The 26,348-nt window shown below is 29.8% G+C and overlaps 1 protein-coding gene across 1 annotated transcript; it reads left to right on the top strand.

The window, feature by feature from the left end:
* The first annotated feature begins 8,593 nt into the window (after positions 1 to 8,593).
* LOC132936893 (uncharacterized) lies at positions 8,594 to 17,197 on the top strand. The gene is made up of 6 exons (XM_061003696.1): positions 8,594 to 9,003; positions 9,748 to 9,794; positions 9,890 to 9,965; positions 11,789 to 12,261; positions 14,264 to 14,662; positions 16,792 to 17,197. Exons 1-6 carry the CDS (start codon positions 8,739 to 8,741, stop codon positions 16,960 to 16,962), a joined length of 1,431 nt encoding a protein of 476 aa, XP_060859679.1. The 5' UTR covers positions 8,594 to 8,738; the 3' UTR covers positions 16,963 to 17,197.
* The last annotated feature ends 9,151 nt before the right edge of the window (positions 17,198 to 26,348 follow it).

Here is a 26,348-nt window from a genome sequence, read left to right on the forward strand (position 1 = left end):
CGATTACTATTTGTTAGTTATACCTATATTATTATACATGATTATTTATAGTATAACTTAAAAATTATTATCTATTATCGTCATTGTACTGTATTATTATTATATTAACACGCGCGGATATGGTACAATAATAAAAAAAGATAACTTTATCATTGTACAATTGTACATGTTTTCAATATTCAATTCTATAATTCTATATTTATATCACGACTGTAGTAACTGTAGTAATAAATGTAATTCTCTTTAGCCTAAAAAAAGATTCTTTGGTAACTGTTTTTCATAACTTTTAACGTGTAATTGAGATGATGAAATTGTATGTGCACCACTAGTATTGATACACAGCTAACCAAAAATTCTTCTGGCCCTAATATAACATTAAATGTAGCTTAGTGTTTCAATTAAAATGGAAAAAATTGTCGGAGAATCCGGACTCTGTTCGATTAAATTGTTGTAATATTATTCATTACGGATTGTCGTTTTATTTAATAAACCATTGTACGTTCTCCGACTACCTAGCTCGTGTATTTATTTATCTGCAGCTGTATTCTGTTCCTTTATGCTTATCCCTATCTTGTATACTCCTTTCAAAATATTTTTATTTAAAAAAAATGGTACCGCTCTTTTGTACATTAAGTATCGAATTTAGATCGGTATTGAGTAAGTACCTAACTGTAATGGTCGTGTTGAATTCAATAATAAATCATTGCATACGAAAAATGGTTCTGAGCTGAGACGATCTGCAGGCTATTAGTATATTACCAGAGGAGCAGATTATATTTAATGATATATAAATAGATTTATATATAGACATATAGTAATTTATTTTGCTATAATTTTTAGTTATACGGTAAGTTGAATTAATTTTTACCTAAAACGTTGCACTTATTATATTATTATAAATAAATTACAAAATAATAATTACAATGCGGGTAAGTGGGTATCACTCTACTGTACAGTAGGCTACAGGTGGGTCACTCTAATGGATGGTGTCCGAACTTGAATTCAATGATATAAAATCATTGATTACGAAAAACGATTCTGAGCGAAGCCTATGATATTACTAATAGTAGGTATAATTGATAATATATTGATTAAAGTAATTTATTTTACTATTATGCATTAGTATTTAGTACCTACTGCTGCAATCTGCGATAAAAGGTTAAAAGGTCATTGTGAGTATAAAATATAATAATATACTCTAAAACTGTCATATGCTATGACATATACTCTGAATAATATTTTTAAATTACAACAAAATAACTAAAACCGTAATTCTTGATTTTAATATGTAATTTCGTCCTTATATGAACATTAAACGTCACTAAAAAGAACTGTGTTTATATTTTTTTAGATCTTTTGCCTACAGTAGAATTATTTATGAGAACCTTTTAAATTTTTAGATATAAAAATTAAACTTTTTATAATTTTTTTAACTACAATAAATTTGAAAATGTACGATGATTTGATAACTGTCAATTTTTGTGTTTATGATGAATTTTGTCAACATTATAACTTCAGACGCTCATAAAAAATATCTGTGGATTTATGCTCAACTTTTTTTTTAATTTCCACCAATATCAACTTATAAGGAACGTTGTAACATTTTAAAGTTTTTAGACTGACCAAAAAATGTTGTATTGAAAATCATTAAAATAAAACTAATAAACTCGACATTTTTTTATACCTATAAATGGCTCAAAAAAGCGCAATATTTTGAAAATGTTATGGTGCTAATATTGTAAAAATGTTATCTATATAAGTTTATTTTTTTTAAAGTTATACTAAAAAACAACAGCGATTTTTTCAAAAACTAGTTTAACGTAGAAATCTCAGTTTTTCCTTAAACAATTTTTTGTTTGTTTATTTTATTGGATATTAGTTAACCCCTGAAGTACCAACTAGATTCACTTTCCTACCAGAAAAGATGCTGGTGTAGAACAATTAACCATTTTTACTGTCTTAAAAGGTAATGAAAGACACAAAAAAAAAGCACATTGTAAAGGCAATACATTACACCGCTCAAAATCTATTAAATAATATTATAATAGTATACATTTAGATTTTAGATAATATATTATTGTTATTCACTTTTGAGTCAATACTGATGACTTACTGTAGAACAGTGTAAATAGGTTTGTGTTATTAATATAGACAGTAGCTTAAAATAAATCTAAATATTTCAAAAACGCCATTATGTACATAAAATAGAATATAAATTTAATATTATTTTCTGTTATTACCTAAATGTTAAATATGAGTTATTTTAAACTAGCTTTTAAAAAATTACCAAATATATAAAGAACAAAACCTATTTGCCTATGCCCTATTTGAGTACTGGTAAATTAGTTATCCGGGACGAATTTTTTTCATAGTCCATCACTGTTACTGAGTCTAAATAATTGTATCAATAAATACCTAGTGATATAGGTATACATGTATATTATGATTTTCTACACATAATAAAATGTTTAAACTTTAAACTATTTACAATCAAATTGTATGAATCTCACGGTATCCAACAGTACAGCACGCGTCGGCATTAATTTGTTAGTCAACAAAAAATAATATATTATATAATATTACAATAATTAATAATATAAAATATGTGATGTTTTTGCAAAAACTTAAAAATATTCATTCTTAAGAGGAAATTAAAATATTCCATTTTTTTTTATCTTACGGGCTTTGATACCGATTGTTTTTAAAAGTTCAATATAGGTAACGTTTAGTGTGAAGGTGAGTGTAGTTGATTACTGATTATTAGTTTGTGTGACTGTAATCTAAAATAATTAGCAGAGCGTTCCCGCAAATCCATACCAATAATGCGCTACACAACAACTAATTATTTTGTATGAAAACATCAATATTTAGACAATTGTATTAACTTATGTACCTATTATTACCTAATTTTCCGATATAATACCTGAAACCAAATTTTAATTTGTCATGAACTTTACTCAAAACAAACTTTTAAAAATTTTTAGAACATTTATTAATTATATTATGCTATGTATTATTAAATTATGTAACATGTTTTGTTTAGTCTGTTGGGTACAGGTATATAATATGTACTCCGTAACTTGTCACACGGTTAGATGACAAGATATTTTTTCAATGATAAAAACTTTTATGAAAATCCAATATCTTCACAGCTTATTATAAATTACTTAATTATCGATTTACGTATAGTGCCTACACTAAAAGTATTGAAAATAATTGAATCTACTTAAGTACTTCAAAGAAAAAAAACGGAAAACTCGCTCTGCTGTATAGTAGAAGTGGAGTAGGTACTCGAGTATACGTCGTCATTGAATGACCTTCACTGCAATAATGAATGTGTTAAATTTGAATCAATGACATATCATTGTAGGTATATATAGGCATATAAGTATGAAAAAACGATTCTGAGCAAAGACTAATAAGCAATAACTTATAAAGTGGGTTGAACTATTTTTTTCGAAAAAACAAATATATTATAATATACTTAATAGTAATATCTATCATTAAAAATTATAATATTAATTATATACATAATACATTACTATAGCTGCTATCAACAGTATAATTAACTTAAAATTAGTCTAAATGTTTTTAAATGGTTATTATGTATATTTTTTAATGTACAATTAATACATTCAATACCTTTTATAATACCTAAATATTTAAGTTGAAAGCATGCTCATAAGTAAAGCACAGTCAAAAAATATTTTCGTCTAAGTACTACAACTGCGTTCAACTGTAGTTTTATTGAAAAGTTACATTATAGAACACTGGAAATACGATATTACAGAAGTTGGATAGTATATTCTTATAAAAATAGGTCATCGGAAAACCATTAAGACTTAACAGTATACTCTTCCAATATTTTTCTAGAAAAATGATCTCGGCGAAAATTATTTCTGCTAAATTGAAAGGACAATATTTTAATAGAAATATAAACTTTCGAGAAAGGTTAACTGGTAAAATAAAGCCTTAGAAAATTAGTTTGGCCGATAGTGTTTATATTGTTTTCTTAGGTATTAAAGCAGCCCTTTATCAAGGGTCATGTATTCTTTTATAGTGCTCGTGTGCATGGTGTACTTATGTGAGAAGTGATTGTGAACATTTCAGTAAATTGATGAAATTCAAGTCAAAATTATAAATAATAAAAATATGATAAAATATTTTGATTTTTCACGGAGTGAGTGTAATATAGATGCCTAATTTTTAAAGTTTATGTATGTTAAATAATAAATTACGAAATGGAAAAGTTTTGAAATATTTACATTTGAACTCTTTCAATTTTAGAACTTGTTATAGATTTAGAATAATAATTTTAAAAATAAATATTAAAGTGAAAAAAACTGCAGAACACAACTGGAACTCTGATGATGTTGCTAAAAAAAAAACATAGCATATTGTAAAGACTTGTATTTTTCATGTTTCCCAGTGCCTGAGACCGAAGTTGAAGTACACTGGAATTTAATTTTTTATTATATTAGTTAAAATACCTACAGTAAAGAAATATAATGGACAATTTTTAATAAAATAAAAGATTTGTTTATTAATATTAATAATTTGTTTTATGATGAGTTAGGTATAAAATAATAATTAATTTAGCAGGCGGAGAAAGCTAGTTGGCATAAAACTCTAATAAGAAAGAAGGAAATTGATATAATATTAAAGGGAAATCTAGTCAACAAATATGAAGGCTTGTGATTATATATTATACTAATGTGTATAATATATAACGAGTACATTATGTACTTGTAGGTATTTATTAAAATATAAATTTATATTTTAATATTTATTTTACAATAATGATACGTACTTAAACATGAAGACATGATATAGGTGAGGAAATCATACCATGTAAGTATGTAAGTATGTAACACAAACTGATTAAGCGTATGCATCATAGAAAAATAAGATATAAATATATTATAATATTATGATGGGTATGAATAAAAATAATATTATAACAAAACGGGCCATGGGAAAGGTCCTGGGCCCACTCTTCTGCATTATCGACGATAGGGTTTCATCGCTGAAGGGAATTAGAAAGTCGCCCCATTATAACAATAGATGGCATTAAATACCAATTAAATGACAACCACGTGCGTACCTATATAGAATCATATAAATTATATTATGCAATAATTTGGCACATGGAAATATTGACGGAATGAGACACAACCCGTTGGTGCCTTTAATTAAGCATAATTAGGATACAATGTATTGTGTCAACGTTACTGTGAAGACACAGGCACATAATAATTGGGTAGCGTTTCAGCAGTGGCGTTAACCTATATTCTATAATATAGGTATACCTTTACTTAGTAGACAAAGGACTTTAATCATTTCGATAACAAGATACGCCCGTGATAGACACATAATTACATAAATACATAATATATTATTAAATCTAGTAATATACAAATTATATTTCTAATGATATCTACGATCAAATACGTTACAATATACTATATTATATTATTATACCTACCATCATATTATGATATTAAGGGTCCCGGTGCCAGTTTTTCAAATTGTCCACAATTCTACGAATTTTGAAAATTAAATTTTATATTTTAGTTGGCATTTCTGCAATTATAAGACTTTTCCACTAATATACTACCTAATACCTATTTAGGGGGGGGGGGGTTGATAGGGTGTATTATATCGAAAAAAATGACTTTACGGGAATCACTCTGAAGCTTTGTAGAATTTTCGGATTTTGATGACTATTTTTTTATCTGAAAGAAGAAGGACTTTCTACAGCCTGCATCGATCTCTGATTTTGTATTTTATTTCAAATAATTGTATTAAAAAATTTGTGAAAAAATGATTTTCATCTTGTATTTTTTTAGACATATTATAAAGTTCGAAAATAAAATATGGAAAAACAAAGATCGATGCGGGCTGTAGAATATTTCCCTCTAGCAATTAGAAAAAAAATTATGAAATTTGGTTGATTCTACAAGGCATATATCGTTGTTCCCGCAGAATGTATATTTGAGGACAAAATGGCATCGGCACCGGGGTACCTTAAATTATCTTACTTGTTAACTTATAAGTCGATGCTGACGTATACAGTAGAATGGTGTAACTTATGAATATATTCTTGCCTTCTTGGTATAAATATCATAAAATAGTCTCAATATCTTGAAAATATATATCATATATTATATACGTCATTTATATGGGTACATGTTTATTATATATTTCAATATTATGAATCCCAGAAAGCAATAATTTGTAATGATGATATTATTATAATATTTTCATTAAAAAAATTAGTTCCCATATACGAATTTAAAATTATGACTAGCTGGTTTGCGTCAAAGTTTCAAGATCGAAGCAAGCAAACCCAGAAAAGTACAACATAGCCCCAACACTCATAAATCTCCATCTAGTTTGGCTTCATCTTTTCTATAATATTATAATAGGTAGCAAATCTGAAAAATGTATCACATATGCTATTTCCATACGAACATACCTTGCATACATTTTGCGATACAACTACACTGGTGAATATCATTTTGTACGAGGGTCGAAGAGTATTGTATATTGTTGTATAACCCTTCTAAAAAATTGTTGGTAGAGAAAACCCATGCTAATCTGTCGATTATTCGATACACAATTTTAGCTAGGGCTGAGGTCACTCCTCATAATTTTTAATCCTGTTTACAATGGTGTATTTAGGGGAGGACGGTACCTCGTAGCGGCAACATGATGACGTTACAACATTAAACAAGGGAGGAAAATTAATTATTTTTTTTTGTTACGTATACGGAGTATACCAAAAATCCGACTATCCATATAGTTATAAACATTTTATAACACGCTATACTATCACAGCTGTTATAACTTATAATCCTCGTTACTATACAACCTCATTTGTCTCCCAAAAAGGTAAAGTTATAATACATTTTGGTATAATAGTATTTTATGCAGTTCCTGTATTCTATTGATACACATACATTATTAGTATATTACTCTAAGGTAAAACTGTGAAAAGTCTTTATTTGTTTATTAGTTCTAATTACATAATATTTGATTATGGTTATACCGTGGTAAGTGGTTAATGGTTATCATTGATCAATATTATTATCATTATTTATGTATTTATTTATTATTCATGTAATACAAAGGATATGGTTGTAACTTGTAATACATCTATGCTCATTAGTTATATTACTGTCATTAGGTACCTCCAACCAGTTAAGCACGGTTGTGTTTATTAATTATTATTAAATATATTATTGTTATTATTTGACCAGTGGTTTTTATTTAATAGGTACCTCTAATTAATTGTTATAAAAAAAGAGAAAATTTAGTTATTTATAATGATGACTGATGTGTTATTTATTGGAAAAAATGAAGGCAAAAATTATTTGTTAGCTACAGAAACCCTGATGACCTAGCGGCTAGCACTCAGTTTCATATTAATGAATACGTGTATTTACAGTATCTAGGACACATTATAAATATCATTGACAATAACAGCAATAGAAATGCTCTAAATGAATAGAAAAGATGAACTAATAATGGTTTACCCTCACATAGAAATTTCACTAGGTAGGTACTTATATTTCTATTAATTCTTGAATTATAATGCATAATACACTTTTCAGCACTTATAATAAAGAATTATTCTATATCTAAAATGTCACAAGATCATTGTTTAGCATTGAAATTATTTAATTATTGTATATAGAAACTGAAATTACATTAGAACTTAGATCTATCATTAGAATACAAAGATAATAACTTGCTAATCATGAATCAAGAACAAATACATTTTTAACCCTCAATATCGAATAATATTGTAATAATAGCAGTGTAATATTTATTTAAGCACCACACACATGCTCATCTTATGAAAAAAGATCCACCAAGAGGCAAGAATATGTCAAACATGTGGCTACCATACATCCATAAAACATATATATTGTACTCACGAAATAAACATAAGAAGCTCGGCAGAAATATGACAACCGGGACACTTCTATACGACTCCCTTGGTCCCGACAAAAATACTATAAAATTTAAAAAGTGATGTTATTTACCAAACACGATACGTTGACCTATTCAAATTAGTTCAAGTTTAACTTAAGTACCTAGGTAAAAAATCATAAAAATATGTCAAAATTAAAAATATATATAACTACCAGACAATAGTTCAGCCATCGAGGATTTAAGACTAGTAAAAAAAAAAAAATATTCAAGATATTAATATATTATCATATGAATTATAGAAAAACATATTTATAACATTTTAGCATTAAATAATAATATTATATTTTCGTGTATTTTAAATTGTATTTTCCAACCCACCAAATTCTTAAATACGCTACTGCCTAATGAACCAACCAAAACAACAGTCAACAACAACCATAGCCCTAACGAAAATTACCTCCTAATTAACATATAGTATTTAAAACAATAATATTTTCGTGTCATATCGGCCGTCGTCGTTGCTCGTAACGACGGTGTTATATTACAGTGTGTTATAATATAATATTTTAATGTCGTGAGCGTATTCCACGCCGTAGATAATAACGCAATTTGCAATTCAAATTTCGGTCGGTGTCGCTAAGCCGCCAGACTGCAGTGACTTGAAGCACCGCAATCGCAATCACACCGTCGGTCAAAGGTCGTTTTTCGAGGCGTACGACCGTCGCCGTTTTTTTCGTTTTTCAACGACAAGTACCGGTACAGCAACGACAGCAACAACAACAACTGAACCGTGTGCGATGGAGTCTGCAGAGTCAGAGTCAAAGTCTTTGTGCTGGCTGTGGTGGTTGACCAACGCGGTCGTGTGTTGCGTGGGCGCGGCGGTCGTCGTCCGCCGGTTACTGGTACCGTGGACGTACTGGTTGGGCCGACGGGCCCTGTGCTGGTGCCGGTACGCCCTGTTCCGTGGCCACGGCGACATCGAGCCCGGGCAACAGCGTGCCCCACCCGCTTGTCGGTGCTGCGGTGGCGTGAACTTTGATGGCATGGCTGGCAGCTGGGCGGGTAAGCGATGATCAACGTGTTTGCTAAAACCTAATAACATGACCGTGGTTGTCGCGGTCAAAAGACATTTTTTGGCGGAATTCAAAGTTTATAAAGATATTATTATTGTGTGGGTGGGACGATTTTTCTCCATAAACGTGATACCGCGTTTACTGTTCATTATTCTCAAAAGAAAAATGAAAGATATTGGTATATATAGGTATTTTCATTTTTTTCCCACACATTTGTTTTCATGTCCATTTTCTTCCAAATATTAAAACCATATTAATACCTATATTAAAATTATTTATTACATTTGGTAAATTTACTACTTTTTATCACTGCAACAATTTTTAACTTTAATGTGTATTATAATATGTTTACCTGCATAAAAATATATAAAACAATATTATTTACCAGACATGATAGGTACATGATATGATAGGTCATTGGTACCACCTATCTATTCAAATCATTAACCAAGAGACAATTAATTAACGTTTTAACAATTATTGGGAAAATAATAATGGACAGCGGATAATAATGGTCTAGATATTTTGTGGATACACGATAGTTCTAAAGTGGTAATACCAGCTGGTATCTAGATTACCACGAAGTCGCACATTCAGACACACTCATTCTCACGTTTCGTAATTTGTGTTTTCGGTTCGTCGGATGATACGTCGGTCTGTCTCATGATGTGCGTGTCTCGTTTGGCCGATACTGTGCAAAACTTATCCGACGGCAATCCTTCCGACACTGTAGTGGTGACTGGTTGCACCGACGGGATCGGCATGGAGTACGCGATGCAGGTGAATAACCACGTCGGAATATTATAACAATCGAATAAATAACTATTTTAAATATTATGTTTTTTTCATTACGTGTTGTACGCACAACTACCTAGTTGGCCGACCGTGGAATGAATGTGGCGCTGGTCAGTCGGAACTTACACAAGTTGCTAGACGTAGCGCAGCACATCGGTACGTAGGTATACATAGTAAATTAATATAATATTATAATGATATTATTATTACTATACGCTGTATAGTATTCTATAGATCTATGATAGTGCATTCCAATTTCCAAACTTCAAATTGGGACGAAATTAGATGTATAAACGAAGATAATGGTTTTAGTTATTTTGTTGTAGTTTATAAACATTATTCGCGTAGGTACTTGAAACTTTCAAATATATATTATGTATTATAATTTATACTTTCGAGTTTTCGACACACAATTACATTTTCAAATACAATGTTTTTGAAAAAAATTAATCCAACCTATATTGTATTTGTGTAATTGTGCACCTACTAGCTACTACTAATAGCTAGTAAAATCAATTACTTTAATAAGAATAATATCATTAAATATATATTTAGTATTATAGGCCAACTTCGTTTAGGATCATTTTTCAAACACCTACTACACAACAGAGTGATTTACCGACTCCCCCTTTTTTGTTTATTAGTTTAAATATTAAATTCTGAGAGTATATCAATGCATGTATTAATTTTACAATAATGTGTGTTTATTATTGTGTGTGGTGACACATTTTCTAGTGGAAAAATGCCCTGATCAATGATCACCAACTTTGATGGAGGTTTTTTTCTATAAATGTCGATAAAAATTATTCGTCCTGCCAAAAATCATAAAAATGTAATGCAAAGTTCCTCATAAGTTGTTATTAACTATCTAAAAATATTAAAGATACATAGGTGCAATTTTTGTTTATTATCGTTGAAAGTTCAAATTGTATCAAAATTCGTCAAGTCAAAGAAGATTTTCAAATTATTTTGAAGTAATAATTTATAAAATGTTTAATTTTTGTAGCTAACATTTGAACATTTAATAAAAGATTCCCCATAAGTAGTTCGTACTGTAATCAAAAAATAAGGATAATATGAGTGCAAACCCAATGTAGTTTTTTTCGAAAAATTGTTAATTTAACCTACCTTTACAACTAATAGCGGTTGGTATTAATATTATAGTATAAAATATCCTAGGCTGACGTTCAGAATTGTTTTCCGTGTACCTACAACAATATGTCATTGAATTCAAATTTAATTCATCAGTTACAGTGACTCACTCGACGTCTACTGTACAGCCGGTTACCATTTATCCACCTTTTTTAATTTTAATATGCTAAATTGTTTGTTATAAATGCCTAAAATATAAAACAAAATATGAGATTGTATCAACTGAATATAATAATATGCTTTAATATATTATGATAACAATTTAATAAAACTAAATTTGCAACAGTGTAACACAATAAGTAAACACAACAAATTAGAATCATAACACAAAATAGATAGATTTTAGAACTGATTTTCAAGCTATTATAGAGCGATACAGTGGCAAAGTTGTAGCATCAGCAGCCTGCTGTTGTGTTACCTATTAAATATGTCACATATTATATAAATTAATATATATTATCGGAGAATTATGACCATATTATTAAAAATATTTTACCAAGCATGATAACTAAACCGAAACAATTATATTTTATAAATAAAATGTGTTACATAGGTATGTATAAAAAATTTAAAATAATATTTTGATTAGTACATAAGATAGTAATAGTGAGATAGATGTTATAGGTACCTACAATTATGATAATAAATGTCCATGTCTCTTGGTCGACGAATGACGATGGACGATGGTTGTAGGTTGTGTGGACAATATTGCTGCCACCCTTAAGACCCTAAAAATAAATTTCCCACCCCCTAAATACGTCCCCTCCCCGCCGTGTGGATGTGTGCTCTCGGTATTATATATTTTATTCTATTCGCGTGTGATGCAGACGAACGACACGCGGGTCGAGTCAAGACTAAAATCATCGTAGCGGACTTCACGTCGTCCGGCGGCACCGTCCCGCTGTCGGGGACTTACGACGCGGTGCGCCGCGGACTTGGCCGCTTGGACGTGCGGCTGCTGGTGAACAACGCGGGCGTGGGTTACGCGCGACCCGAACGGCTGCTCGACCTGGCGCCCTGCTGTACGGGCACGTTACCCGATCCGTGCCGCGACGTGGTCGAGTGCAACGCGCTGGCCACCGTGGCCATGTGCCGCATAGTCATGCCACTGATGGTCGTCGACGATACGGACGACGACGATGCCCGCGACGCCGACGATGCGGAAGGAGACTACTGGCAGCGATTGGATGACACGGAATACACGTCTCCTAAACGCGGAGGCGGAGGCGTCGTCATAAACGTGTCGTCAGCATCGGCCAAGCTGCCGTGTCCGCTGCTCAGCGTTTACGCTGCCACCAAGGTACAATGATTTATTATAATATAAACTGTTACGTTTGTAATGTCAAGTAGCATAAACAAATTGATTCATTCGACACCAATCGTGGGCCACTTAGTCATCAGATTAGCGATTAACTCACCTTACGACACTACAGTAATAAACTTGCGAAATAATTGTATTGTACCTACTACGAATAATTATTGTCGTATACGTATTTTTCACCTTTAGCATACCTACAAAATACATCCTATATACATCCTATATCATTCAGAAAATGTACTACATAAGTATGGATAATAGTCTTTAATCAATTTTTTTTTTTTAAATTTAATTTCACGTACATATGAATTCTTGGCCCATTTGAGAAAACTCGTAAGGGGGGGATGGGCTAATATAATATTATATAATATACGTACATTATAAATCCCATAGAGATTTTGAACACCTGCAACATTGACACGTATGTCTAATGTTGTATTATTTATTTTAAAACCAAAGCAAGCCAATTCTCTAGTAAGATTATTGTCTGCTAGATAGTAGCACACAATTCGTATTTTGGCGTTACCTATATTGCTTAATAATAAAATAATGTCAGTGCCAGAATATTAAAGTCTATACGTTTCACAGCATCATATAGTTTTGTTATTCAATCTGTACTTGCGGTACTTATGCATTTCGGATATATACCTAATGTAGCTTAATAATGTATATATAGATATAAAATGAACACAATAGTAGGAAGCACACTGTTTATTTCGTACTAATTGTCACAATATAATAATATAGCAATGTGTTGTAAGTGTGAACGATTACAACTTTGTGTCGTAAAAAATATTCAGTTTTAATGTGTAAGTAGGTACTACATTGTCCATGTACAAAAACTGTATTTTACCGGTACTAATGTACATTACCAGTGCCGGATCTAAGTCTCGAGGTGCAAATGTGCATCTACTAATATTGGAAACCCTATATAAAAAGAAAAATTATATTTATAAATACCTAATTATTTATTTATTGGTGTTTGATACTTTTATAAAATGGAATATAGTTTTAAAAAGGAAAAATTTCAATGTATACCGCTTTAAATCGAGTCACGCGGGTTATTTCTTAATATTATTTTATTCTTCACCATTATTCATTTTGTTTTAATTAGTTCCTTACAAAATTAGAAAATCTAGAACTTCAGCCTGAGGCCTCTAAACCAATCTCAACCTCGAGGACCCAGTCCATTGCATACCTCCGCTAAATCCAACACTGTACATTATTCCTATTATAGTATAGTATACATATTATTATAATCTATACACACCTGTCTATTCAAAAAGCTAGTAAATTTAAATTTAAATAATTTTGTACAAGACGAATTTACCTTTTTTTCACGATCAAAATGAACTCGCATAGGTACCGCGCTAATGTGTGTACATTTACACAATACATACTACATAGCATTACTAGGTGAAACTTAATATTTTTTTCAGTTAGTATAATAATATACTATATCGTATATGTCATGGTATATATGCATTTATTATTTACACTCGTGTTTTTCTCGTAAAAATCGTATTGCACGATAAAAAGTCCAAAAGGTCTTGAATTTAACACTCAGAACGTGATATACATAACAGACTTGTCTGTGTTTCATTATATTTTTCATGATTGAAACAATTAGTATAAATAATGATTATTTTGCCTGTTGGCAAGTCGTGTACACACTTGGTGACTTGAGTGTATTTGCAATGCAGTATAGCTATAGGTAGTCGTCGGAGTTTTTTCCATGCTAAAACGCATATACGCGTCAACGCGATAACAACTATAGGTCAGTCATAACCAGTCTAAGACACTTGACCACCATAATATTTTGAAAACGGATTGACGTATTTTTCGATATTACCGGAATTTTTAATGCACCGATAAATTTTTTAGTAACTACCCCCAAACCCGATTACCAGACCGGTATAGGATAGGGTATATAAAACCATAAATGATTGTCGTCAAGCACTGCGTCTTGTCTGTTTGTGCACAGGCGTTTATTGAAAAATTTTCGGTGGAGCTGGCGGCCGAGTACGACGAAGAGAGCGCGAAAAATCAGATCGCGGTCCGGTGTCTGACGCCCGGGTTCGTGGCCACCAAGATGAGCAAGATCCGACCGACGTCCACCGGCGACACGGGCTGGACGTACGCGCCGGTACCGCGGTCGTACGCAAACCACTCGCTCCGGTCGTTGGACTGCCACTGCTTTTGCGGCCTGAAAGCACGAGAGCGAGCGCGGACTAACCGAAACAGCGAAGGCGAATATGGTAAGACAGACGAACCAAGATGGTTAGCGAGAGTGGTCAGCGCCGTCTTCGACTCGCCGTCGTCGCCGCTGTCGGCCGGGCGGTCCGGCGTCACGACCACTGGTTACCCGTCGCACACGCTCATGGTAACGTATAATAATGATATAAATATGTTGCGTCTTAGGTAATAGATGGTTCAAGACTTTTTTTAGTGGTTATATTATAGATTATAGGTACCTATATAAAATATAAATTAGTTATGTGAAATGGTAAAATTGAATACAAAGATAATATCCAATGTCTAACTTCAAACGTTCATAAAAAATGTAAATTCGATTTTTCAGTAAACTTTTTTTTTGTTAAATTAATGTAAGAAAACTTATGGGGAATCTGGTATTATATTTTCTAGTTTTTTGACCGAGTAAAAAAGTCTTATATTCTTAAAATTAATTTTAAAAAAATCGAAAATTTTCTTATGTCTATACATATTTTGAAAATTATGTGGTGTTGGAAAAGGAAAATATAAATATTCAGTGAACATTTCATGTAACCTAACCTAACCTAACCTTGCTACACTTATTTTTTTTAGAGTTACTTACACCAAAAATAAAATCGGTTTTTTCAAAAATATTTTTTTTGAAAACTAAAATTTTTACTCTTGACCCCTACATAACAATCTTACCAAAAAAGATACTGAAGCAGAAAATCGAGCCATTTTACTTCCCCGAAAGGTAATGACCGACCCAAATAAAGAAAAAAAAACACACATCATTTTAAATCGCTCTGCTCAGAAACTAAAAGCTTTATGCAAGGCTGGGCATTAACGAGTTTAAAAGTTAAAGTTAAGTTAAAAAGTTAATTTTATTTTAAGTTTTTAACTTAACTAGTTACCTTTGGCTTTTCATTAACTTAACTGTTAACTAACTAAATTTCTTTCTTAATTAACGTGAAATTAACGAGTTAATTTTTCATTTTAAGAAGTAAGTTAAGTTAATTTATTTTGTTTTTAATTTTATAATATTTTACTTTTTCAGTCTATTTTGTTTTCATGTCAAAAAATATGTATCGTAAATTGTTTAAAGTTAAAAATGTATATCATTTGAATCTAACTTATATGGAAATAATACTGTATGAAGTATTAACACTATATCCTATAATTTAGTTTTAGGTTGGAAAAAATTAAGTACACTAGCGTTGTAAAAACAAATTAACTTTTTTTTAACTTAATAAAACGTTAACAAAACGTGTGTATTAACTTTTAACTTAACTGAGTTAACCTAGGGTTAAATTAACTTTTAACTTTTAACTTTTTGTTATTGGTGCATATTAACTTAACTTAACTGAGTTAAAAAAAATCATTAACTTGCCCAGCCTTGGCTTTATGTGCCTCAAAATTGTTTTATTTTTTTAAATCATCCGGACCCTGATTTAGAGCAAATTCATGCATTTTTAGTGCATTAATTTCTCAGCCTAATTTGTCAGTAACCTAACCTAATAGTTAGAACTATAAGGTTAGGTAACTTTGATAGTGTGGTATCGATATTATATGATATAAATTATAATAAGTAACTATAATATATTTTGGAGACAAAAAATAATCTTAATAGACTTTTGAAAAATACTGTTTTTATGCAAACTTATAAAATGTAATCAGGTTCTGCCGTTTTGATATAATGCAATAATAATTCTGAGCTAAATAATTAATAAACATAAGCAAAATGGAAAATGTGTAAAAATATTGGATTATTATGATAAATCTGTGAACGCATAATATTGTCACTGACGGTTGTAAAGTAAAACGATTATGAAAACTCTATCACAAGGCAACACCCTAACATCGCTCACAGATTTACCCGTCAATATTCTATCAGTATATTATATTATATATTAATACGTATATTCATTAAAACCATCACTTTCGTTTTCGGTAAAATGGTACAACAAAATTTGTGCGCATTAGCCATCGTGTCGCATTAAATTTATCTTTCAACAATGATTAAAAATATAGTGGTTTCTTCTCAAATTTAAAATTATAAAAATATTGGTGATAGTTTTGATTACGTCAATAAAATATCAGCGACTACGTACGCAACTAACCAAAAATAACCATCGGGTAAAGTTTAAAAAAAATGTTTGTTAACTAACCAACCTAACCGCAACCAGACAATATTATGATAACGACACTATACCCATATATACCTTGTACCAGAGAGTATACAAGGTGTCAAGGTATACCTATAGTATACAACCGTAACACAATAATATGATTTTATAGCTGATGGTGGTGAACGTAGTCCGTTGGGTGTTCGGCGATCAATATTTGTCTAGCGCCGCTGGCCGGATGATGTGCGGTATGCGGAACCGGATGGCAGCCAAGATGCAAAAACAGACGTCTAGCGCCGAGTTCGAGAACCAAAGCCACGAGTCTGGTGTTAGTCACAACTAGATACTTTCAACCACCGGTCGGCTAACTGTATGCGGTGGATGAATATATTATTATGCACTGTCCGCGTACTTAAATCTACACGATATCAAACATAATCATACGTTTTAAAATTACGTTTTAAAAGGCTATTTTAAAGAGGGTTATGAAAACATTATATTTTCGGGGAGCCCGGAACCTAGACCAGCCCACAAAATATGGGCCCTCGTTATCGATAAATAAATAATAATGTACAATATTTGTGTGTGTTGTTGAAGTATTTATTTATTTATTGTTTTTTGTACAATGGTTAATAGTTATTATACTCATTACATTGTTTTCATATGACACGTGACGATTGTATATAAACGCGCTATAGATTAATATAGGCATACATCCTCTTACATCCTCTTAACAGCGTATTTCATTCGACAATAATATTTTGTACATAGGTCCATATAATGGAGCAACGGTTCAACGCAGAGAAAAATATTGCGTTGACTTTGGGTTTAATAATTTTTTTATAATGTCCCTATTACCTATCACCTGTAAATACGCAATTCCGGAATAAAATCATAAAAAATAGTCAAAAGTTCTATATTTTATATTTTTAACGGGTTATGGTTGATATACCAACATGATATGTTATGTATGGTAATCATATATACGTATACATTTCAGTCAAATATAGATATAGGTAATAATTAATAGTAGATGTAGATAATCATAATTTCCACCCTACTTTATGCAGAATCGCTCTTAGAAAAACGAGTAACGTGAATACATTATTAGGTGTGTATGAACGTGTAGGTATTATGAAAGAATAATAATTGTAGAATTTATTTTTTTTATACATATTCTATGAAAAATTGCATTTTGATAACAACGGATAAAATACAGGCCCCTGACCTAAATATTATAGTCTAAATTATATACAAAAACAGTCAAACGAAAAAAAATATAATGTGTCACTTGTACGAGTGTATTTTAATTTGAAAGCAATAAGAATAATTATTTAACTTACAAACGATTCCAATATTTTTTCCAATTTTCTCGTTCAATTATACTGGGATCTGGGAATACTTAAAAATATAAATGTATTCAAACGTTTAAAATAAGTAATAAATAATAATCAATTCTGGCCAATTCATTCAATGGCAAAATTGAAAAATGTAATATTATGAAGTCATAAAGTTCCGCATAAGTAATAATAATGTATATTTTAAAAATGCTCAAAGAACCTCCAATTGGAGTTTTTTTAGGTTTCATCTCTTTGTGAACCATGTCTACAGATCGTGCAATAAAACAATTTTAAATTCAAAAAAATATTTCATAAATGTATTTTTATATTACCCACATAATATTTTATTATTAATGTATAGTACAGAATCAAATGGGTGAAACAATAATTAGGGGAGGCTGACACAAAAGATAATAAAATATAAAAATCATTAGTTATTAGTTTATTACAGAAAACATATAACGTAAAACTTTGGTTTTTTTAGGTTCCAATATATTATTATGTGTTGTGTAGATTTGTAGCCCTGCATCGAGGCGATGGATAGTATTTTTTTCGGGTTTCCTACGTATTTTTAAAAGAAATAGCAGGCGATCGTGGTTCACTCGAGCAGTTTATAGAAACGAGGCATATATTTTTTTTCAGTCAACATTTTTATCACTTTTAGTATGGATAAATCTTTCAATCACTTTTTTTTTGGACACCATTCGTATAGGAATATATAAAAATTATATTATTACATTTTTATATTTGGTTGGAAAACTTTGCGGCAACTTCCCGATTTCTGTCAATGATGTATAGATAAAAAAAAATATTATTCGAAAACTGCTTTGCGAGTCTATTGTCATACGCGAGCAAAACATACAATGTTTGTATATAATATTATTCACAATCGTTTGTAATATTAAAATATTTGAAGTACAAGACTTCCTGACGACCGACAAACGTCTGTTACTTTGTAGTTTGTTAGTACCATCGTCGCGTAGTGTAAATATTATATTTTGATGCTCACCGGATTTATTGTTTGGGGCAAAATCGAAGGCGCACATTCTGCGATTATGATTGTCGGCGCGCGCGTGCGGTGACAGCGGAGAAAGATTAGGAGAGAAATGTATTATTATTATTATTATTACATTTTATAGACGGGATGAGAGTTATGCGAAGAGGAGGATGATAAAACGCGTATTGCATGCGTGCGTAGGTATAAGAGGGGAACATATTTTGCAATTCGAATGAGGCAAAACCGTCGACGGTTTAATGTAATCGAAGAACCGTAGTCGAAGCGCGTACGATTAAAAATAATTTCAAACCACCTGAATATCGACGTACACGAGATCCCATTGAAATCAAAAATTGTTGCACGGGATTTATTATAATTATATCATAATTATTATTAATACATTTAATGAATATTAATCATTAAATATACCTAATAATTATACTTTAATATGTTCATAAATTATTCTAACTCAAATTATGGAAAATTAATTATACGATAATCAATATATTTTATACTGTATAAAATAAATTATTATTGTTTTATACTAATGAATTATTATGAAATTTTATGGAATTTCGTAGTTTTTATTAAATTATTTGATTTAAAAAAAAAAAAATATTCAATATAAAAACAACAAGATTCAGTATTACGCAATACATGTCTTGCAATAAAATAAACTTAGTAACTACAACACGCGCTGTTGTATCCATCAAAATGTTTGACGGTGATCGATAGGTTTTTTTTACATTTAGAAACTTGTTAAGAAAATCGAAAAGACTCAATTCTTAATCTTTTAGGTATGCTCCAAAAAACTTTAAGTATTTAAGTACTCCTTCTGGCTTCTATTCGAAAAAATGTTCACAATAAGATAGTAATAATAATATTATAAACTTGGTTGACTGATATTTTGTGTAAAACAAACTTTGCATGAATTACGAAATGCTGTCAAAATATAAAATAATTAAAATGTATAGCTGATGACGTACTGATATGCAATACATTAAAGCATTAAAAATACAGACACAATTGACAAATTTTAATTTGTTCAAAATTTATATCTACATTTTACACTATATAATATATTTATATAATTCCAAGTTTAAATGTTTTGTAGAGCCAGAACGAGAATCTGAAAAGAAAGAAAGAGAATCTTCATGCCGTATCCGGGCGTAATATTATACCTTTTATAATATAGATTACAATATAGTAAAGTACATAAAGAAATTATTTAAAATATTTAAAACTTACTATTATACTGTTTTCAATTCAATCATAAATCGTTCAAAATAGTATTGTGTACTACTCGTATAATATGGCACAACTTGTGATAGGTACAATAGTTATGCGTGTCTTGCTATTTGAAACTTGCTATATTGCTATATTATGATGATATACAATAGTATAACTCATACATTTTAGACAAGACTTGACGTTTAAATGTCTGCTGTATAGAAAATTTCAAAAATATGAGTCAACATTTTAGGGTAACAATTAATAATATACCTCAAATATACCAGCTACGTCCTATATAGGTTATGAATCATAATAATTAATAATCATAATTAAGTTTTTAGTTTAAACTTAATTTGTAACTCTATATCTCCGACGCAAGCATAGCTTACAGGAAATTGATAATTCAAATGTATAGTTGTATTGTCTATTTTTTGATAAATAAAAATAAAAATAATAATGTTGGTTATTAGTTATTACCTAGGTATACTATTTATTATTTGGTTTGGTAAATTTAAAATTGTTATAAAGTAATTTCATGTTTTTTTCATAAATAGGTCAAAGGAGTACAATAAAACTTTGATAACAAAATAATACAACATAGAAAAATAGACACAGCTAGCACTTAAAATGAAATGAAATTAGTAGTTTGTCTTTGTAGTTAGGTATAAAAGTTCTCTGTACTTACTTAGTTTTCTAAGTATTTCTCAAATATCAAAATACTACCTACTGAAAAACTATATATGACCTCGCGTGAATTACAGACGATTCCCGACAGCAAAGAAAATGTTTTGAACTATTTCACAACTATAAAAATAAAACGTCCTATAGTATAATAGTACCTTCAGCAAGAATATAAAAATTTTTTATCATAAGATAATTTAAAATTTTTTGTAATTTGACCAATTTTGTCAAATTGTCATCTTTAAATGCTCACAAAAAGATAATATTAAAATAATACATTTTAATGCTCATATATGCCCCCATGAACTAAAAAAAAATGTCATGATTGTCAAGGAAATTAGTTTTGTTTTATATGCCAAATCTAAAATCTTAGTGAACACTATTCAATAACATTAAAATATATATAAACAAAACAATTTATATCCCTCCCCCATGAGAACATTTAAATCCATTAACTCTAATATCTAACAATTAAATTTGGCATGTTGTACCTTGTACTTATACTGTCATAAATGTATAATAGTGTAACACTTGTTTTTAAAATTAAAATCCATCTAACTACTCAATTCCTGCAGCTTATAATCAGACGATTACTATCGTTCGCTTAAAGTTATACAAAATACTTTTTGAATTTTCATTGTATAGGTATAGACGGTGATAGTGTAACCACAAAATATAAGAAAGTTTCAAGAATGTATGGTAAGTAGTAGAATTGTGTATATATTATACTCAATGGTAGTATAGGTGTCTAATATTAGTGATATTAAAGTATGCAATTAATATTTTTTGAACTTATTTTAATGCTTGTATTTCTGAAACCTTAAGTTAACTTTTCACTTAAATTGATAACCCAGGTTTTATACTTCATAAAATTGTATAACGCAGACGGCTTTAATGGATCGATATATAAATCCAATATACTGAACAAATATAATAATATAAAAGTGTCAACATTATAATATATATATTTCTATAACAGCAATACGCCTTTAAGTAATAGCGTTTAGTCGTGTGGCGACAATAGTGAACGAGAATAAGATTTTTATATTTGTCCTTCATTTATGATTCAATCATTGCAATCCAAACGAATCCTATAAACTATTCAAATGCTCATTTTATATATATAGAGAGAGAGATTAATATGATCAAATGTAAATAAAGTAAACCAAATATTTATTCGACGGGCATTGGATATCGACAATGTTACATGTGATATTTAGCTTTTAGCGTTTTATGATTAAATTTTTAATTTAAAAAAAAAAAACGCCCGGATTTGACACTGATAGTCAAAAGTTTATTTAGGATTAAATCGCAATCCATTTGAAGTGAATAAGCGATATTATTTTATTGTTATTTACAAAATATACAATAATACGACAGCTATATTGATAAAAGCTATATGACAAAATGGCACGTAAGATAAATATTTTTATTTCGTTTGACCAATGATGAAATTAAATCCGATATAACGATATGATTTTTATAATTTTATATTGCTGATGAACTGTATAGAATATTAATTTATAAAATAAACCAAAAACTGTAAATATATAGACCGGGCCTGTACGTAGGTAAATAAATTTAAAAAAAATAAACTTAATTCAAGCCACACAATACTGCAAAACAAAAATTATTAATTCAAACATAGATCAAAGAATAATATTAAAATAGACTTATCTAAATTGAAACATTGTTGAATTATATTTGTCAATAAAAATCGATTATAAAACAAAATATTTTATAAGGTAATAACATTTTTTTTAGAAAAATCAGGGAATTCGCTTATGTTAATAGTTAGTTTGAATGTATCTCCTCGTTAAACAGAAGTCATTATAATGGATGTGTTAAATCTTAATTCAATAACATATCATTATTTATTATATTTATTTATACCTGAGTACCTACCTTTACGAAAAAACAACTTGTGTGGAAGAAATTGGTAGGTATTCAAATTGTATGTATTTTTAAATTTATGAGATTTTGACAAAATGTTGTCAAACGTTTATGAAAAAATAAATTGTTTTAATAAATTAATAAGACCTACAATATTTGAAAATATATACTTTATATATTATATATTTAGTTTTAAATTTACAATATTTTATAGTTAAATTACCCCATCAATTATCAATTCATAATTGTGGCGGGGTAAATAAGTTATTTATACACAATATATTTAGATTTATGTTTATAATATTTAATAACAATAATTAATCTTAATTTCTATTAATTACAGAAAAATTTAAACTGAATTTAATATTAATTTAATTATAGTTCAAACAAAAATTTACAATAAGCTAGTATACCTATTTTATTTGCTTAATACACTATAGGTAATTAGTTTATTATATACATTAACTAAATAAGTTAATTAACTAACTTTAACCCAAGAATATTTTCTATTTTTACTTTTTTTGTGTACTTTACGCTATATAATATCATAAGACCTATATTTACGTTTATTATTTTGTTATTTTGAATCTATACGGACAGATAACTGACAACTGGAAGAATTTTTTTATAATTTCAATAAACTCAATTTACTTTTATTGAGAATAATATCCTTATTTTGTTCTATCAGCACAGCCGGTCATATTATTCAACCATACTGAAAAATTGATTAATAAAGTGCTCACATAAAATATTATGTATAGACAATTATGGATTTTTCAATTACTTTAAAATACAAAATTAATGTATCAAAAATTCGTGTTTCATATTATAATATCCCTTTATTTTGTTAGATTTCCATTTTTTACTTGGATTTTACTAATTTTGAATATTTTTTTTTTACTCAATTTAAAAACCACTCCGTCAGAGTATAAAACAATTTAATTTTGCGAGTGTCCCAGTTGATAAGAGATCAAGTGACATTTCTTCGCATAATCTGTTTTCACCGTGCAATAACATTATTCCAAAAAAGATTTATAAGATTTATTAATTTAGTTACAAATTAGATTAGGTATATTCCAAAAACCTTTTTCGAGAGGTATCGAGTGAAGCGAGATAAAGCGTCATCCTTACTTACCGTTGATATTCAGAGGCATTCACTGTACCGGTAGCGTAAGTGCATTTTTAAAAGTTTTAATAAAATACCTTCTTATTATAATATTTAATTTCGTCTCCCTTTGCCAACACCGACTGAAGGTTGCGTTACATTGACATAGTAAATAAGTAAATTTTAATCGGTATAGTTTTTCAAATATTTTGTGTGGCCGAAATGTCTTACGAATTTTCTAATTTATTTTTAAGAAAACCAAAAATATTCTTTATCAAAGTATAATATCATTAAATATAATATTCTTAAATTGTTAAAAGTCTCATAATAAGTGCTTTCATATCAGATAGAAGTTTACAATGTATACCCTTATATAAGTACATAATATTATTCCTAACTACATTCGCATTGTTATAAATAGTATAAAAATTAGAATATTAACATCCCACGATGTATTTAAAAAACAAAATAAATAATGTTAAATAGGTTTAATTATAGGTTAACTTTATAACTTCATATAATATTTTAACATAAGAGAAGTTACGCTGTATAGTAGCATTTCATTTATAATAAATAGGGTGGAGATTTCGATGTACTATTAATAATATAGATTTGCATAGTTTTGATTTAATATTAACTTTTTTCATATCTTTGTGAATCAGAATTAGAAGTTTTTATTTTGTATTTGTTGACAATATTTTGATTTTAAGGTTATTATTTTCATTTTTAAGAGTATTTTTTGGGTTTTTTTTGTAGTATTCAACTTTAAAATCTATTTTTTAAAATCATATTTAAGTTTTTTACTTACAAAAGTAACTTTGTAATGTGCTAACAAGGTTGTTGAACAAAATATCGAATATACCTAATTATATTCGTAATATTTGAATGGATCCGTTATATGATATTTAGTATCAATTGTGACTATTAACATTCAACAACCTCGATCCGAAATCTTTCGCAGTGGACGGGCGCGGGCGGTTAAGTGGGCGGCGAGCTTTTTTCGCCGCCTCTCGTCCGTCCCTCGTTCGCCTTTCACACCCCTAAAATCGTCCGACGCGCTAATTCACTCGTCGTGGGCGTACGTCTGCCGTCTGCTTTTTACGCTGCCACTGCCACTGCTATAATAATAATGCTATATTATAATATAATGCACACTATATCGCCACTTGCGAATATTAACAATATAATATACCTATAGGTACCGCGAATGTTAACAACGACGCATACGTCAACAATAAATACGATAAATACGTCGTGTAAAAATATTTATAAACCGTTTATATTTCAATATAATATAATAAATTATAATATGGTGACGACGTTGTTACGTGTATTACGAGTATAAATATTGTACGTACTCACACATCTTATAGGATATTGTATTTTATTTATTTTGTTTGTCATTACAGTACCTATGGGAGGAGGGTCGACGATGTTTTTCCCACATAATATAATATTATCGAAATCGATAAAAGGGCCTCGATGTGTTGATAAAATCGTAATATCAATAAAATATACAGGCATTATTATATAACTGCATAAACACAGAGAGATTATAACTTATAACTATAAGCTTAACCACTCGCTTGAAACTTTTTTCTAAATGCATTATAATAGCAACATGGGGATCGGATTGGTGGCGCCTAAATTTAATGAACAGACAACCTTGTAATAAAAACATAACGGGCGATACGCGGGCACAGAGACAGCTTTTATCTGAACACGCGCAATTGAACAATATTGCCGATAGGAGGACAGCGTTGTGTTCCTGACACACGATGACATTATAAAAACTAAACACAGTACCTATATATAGAACGTATAAAAATTCAAAACGAGAGTCGTGCAGATTTTGAGAGCCAAAGGACCAATCAGACGACCGTCCGTCAAACGAGATTATACACAAGCGATCGACCGCGTGACGTCACACGAAATAAAAAGCTTGGCATCTATATAGGAAATAGTGTATACGATAATATAAATGGGTCGTACCTCCTATATATGTATACCCATACGTGACGAAGTTCAATCACAGTTTTTTTGGGGTGTTCTCGTATAATATTTTATGGCAGATACTTGTTACTCTGCAGTTTTGTTTTTACAGCCGAGTAAACTTAAGCCCGAACAGATTAAACGCGACGGCTATATCATTATTGGACGGACAAGTCTGACACAAGTTGCAATCAACCCGCACGACTGATGGGCGCCAATGTCACCGTGTCCATACATGTTTATGATGATGATAATAATTATTACACGTAGGTATAAGGCGTATATACCTCCATAAAATATAAGATATATTTAGGTTTATATAATACCACGCGGCTGTCGTTGTCGATTAAACCCGTTTGGCTAGGCGTAATTGTCACGTTCAAAATACGTATTATTGTGTATGAAATAATGCTGTCAAATAATAATATAACACGTTGACATCGCCTAAATATAATCACCGGCGTGGATACAGGACTCGTTAAAATCAT

Source organism: Metopolophium dirhodum, chromosome 1 (genome assembly GCF_019925205.1).
Source record: "Metopolophium dirhodum isolate CAU chromosome 1, ASM1992520v1, whole genome shotgun sequence".
Taxonomy (NCBI): Eukaryota; Metazoa; Arthropoda; class Insecta; order Hemiptera; family Aphididae; genus Metopolophium; species Metopolophium dirhodum.

Coding starts and splice junctions, on each gene's coding strand:
- LOC132936893 (XM_061003696.1), top strand. CDS start 8,739: ATGGAGTCTGCAGAGTCAGAGTCAAAGTCTTTGTGCTGGCTGTGGTGG. Junction 9,004..9,747: donor CATGGCTGGCAGCTGGGCGG/GTAAGCGATGAT, acceptor CCGACACTGTAG/TGGTGACTGGTTGCACCGAC. Junction 9,795..9,889: donor GCATGGAGTACGCGATGCAG/GTGAATAACCAC, acceptor ACAACTACCTAG/TTGGCCGACCGTGGAATGAA.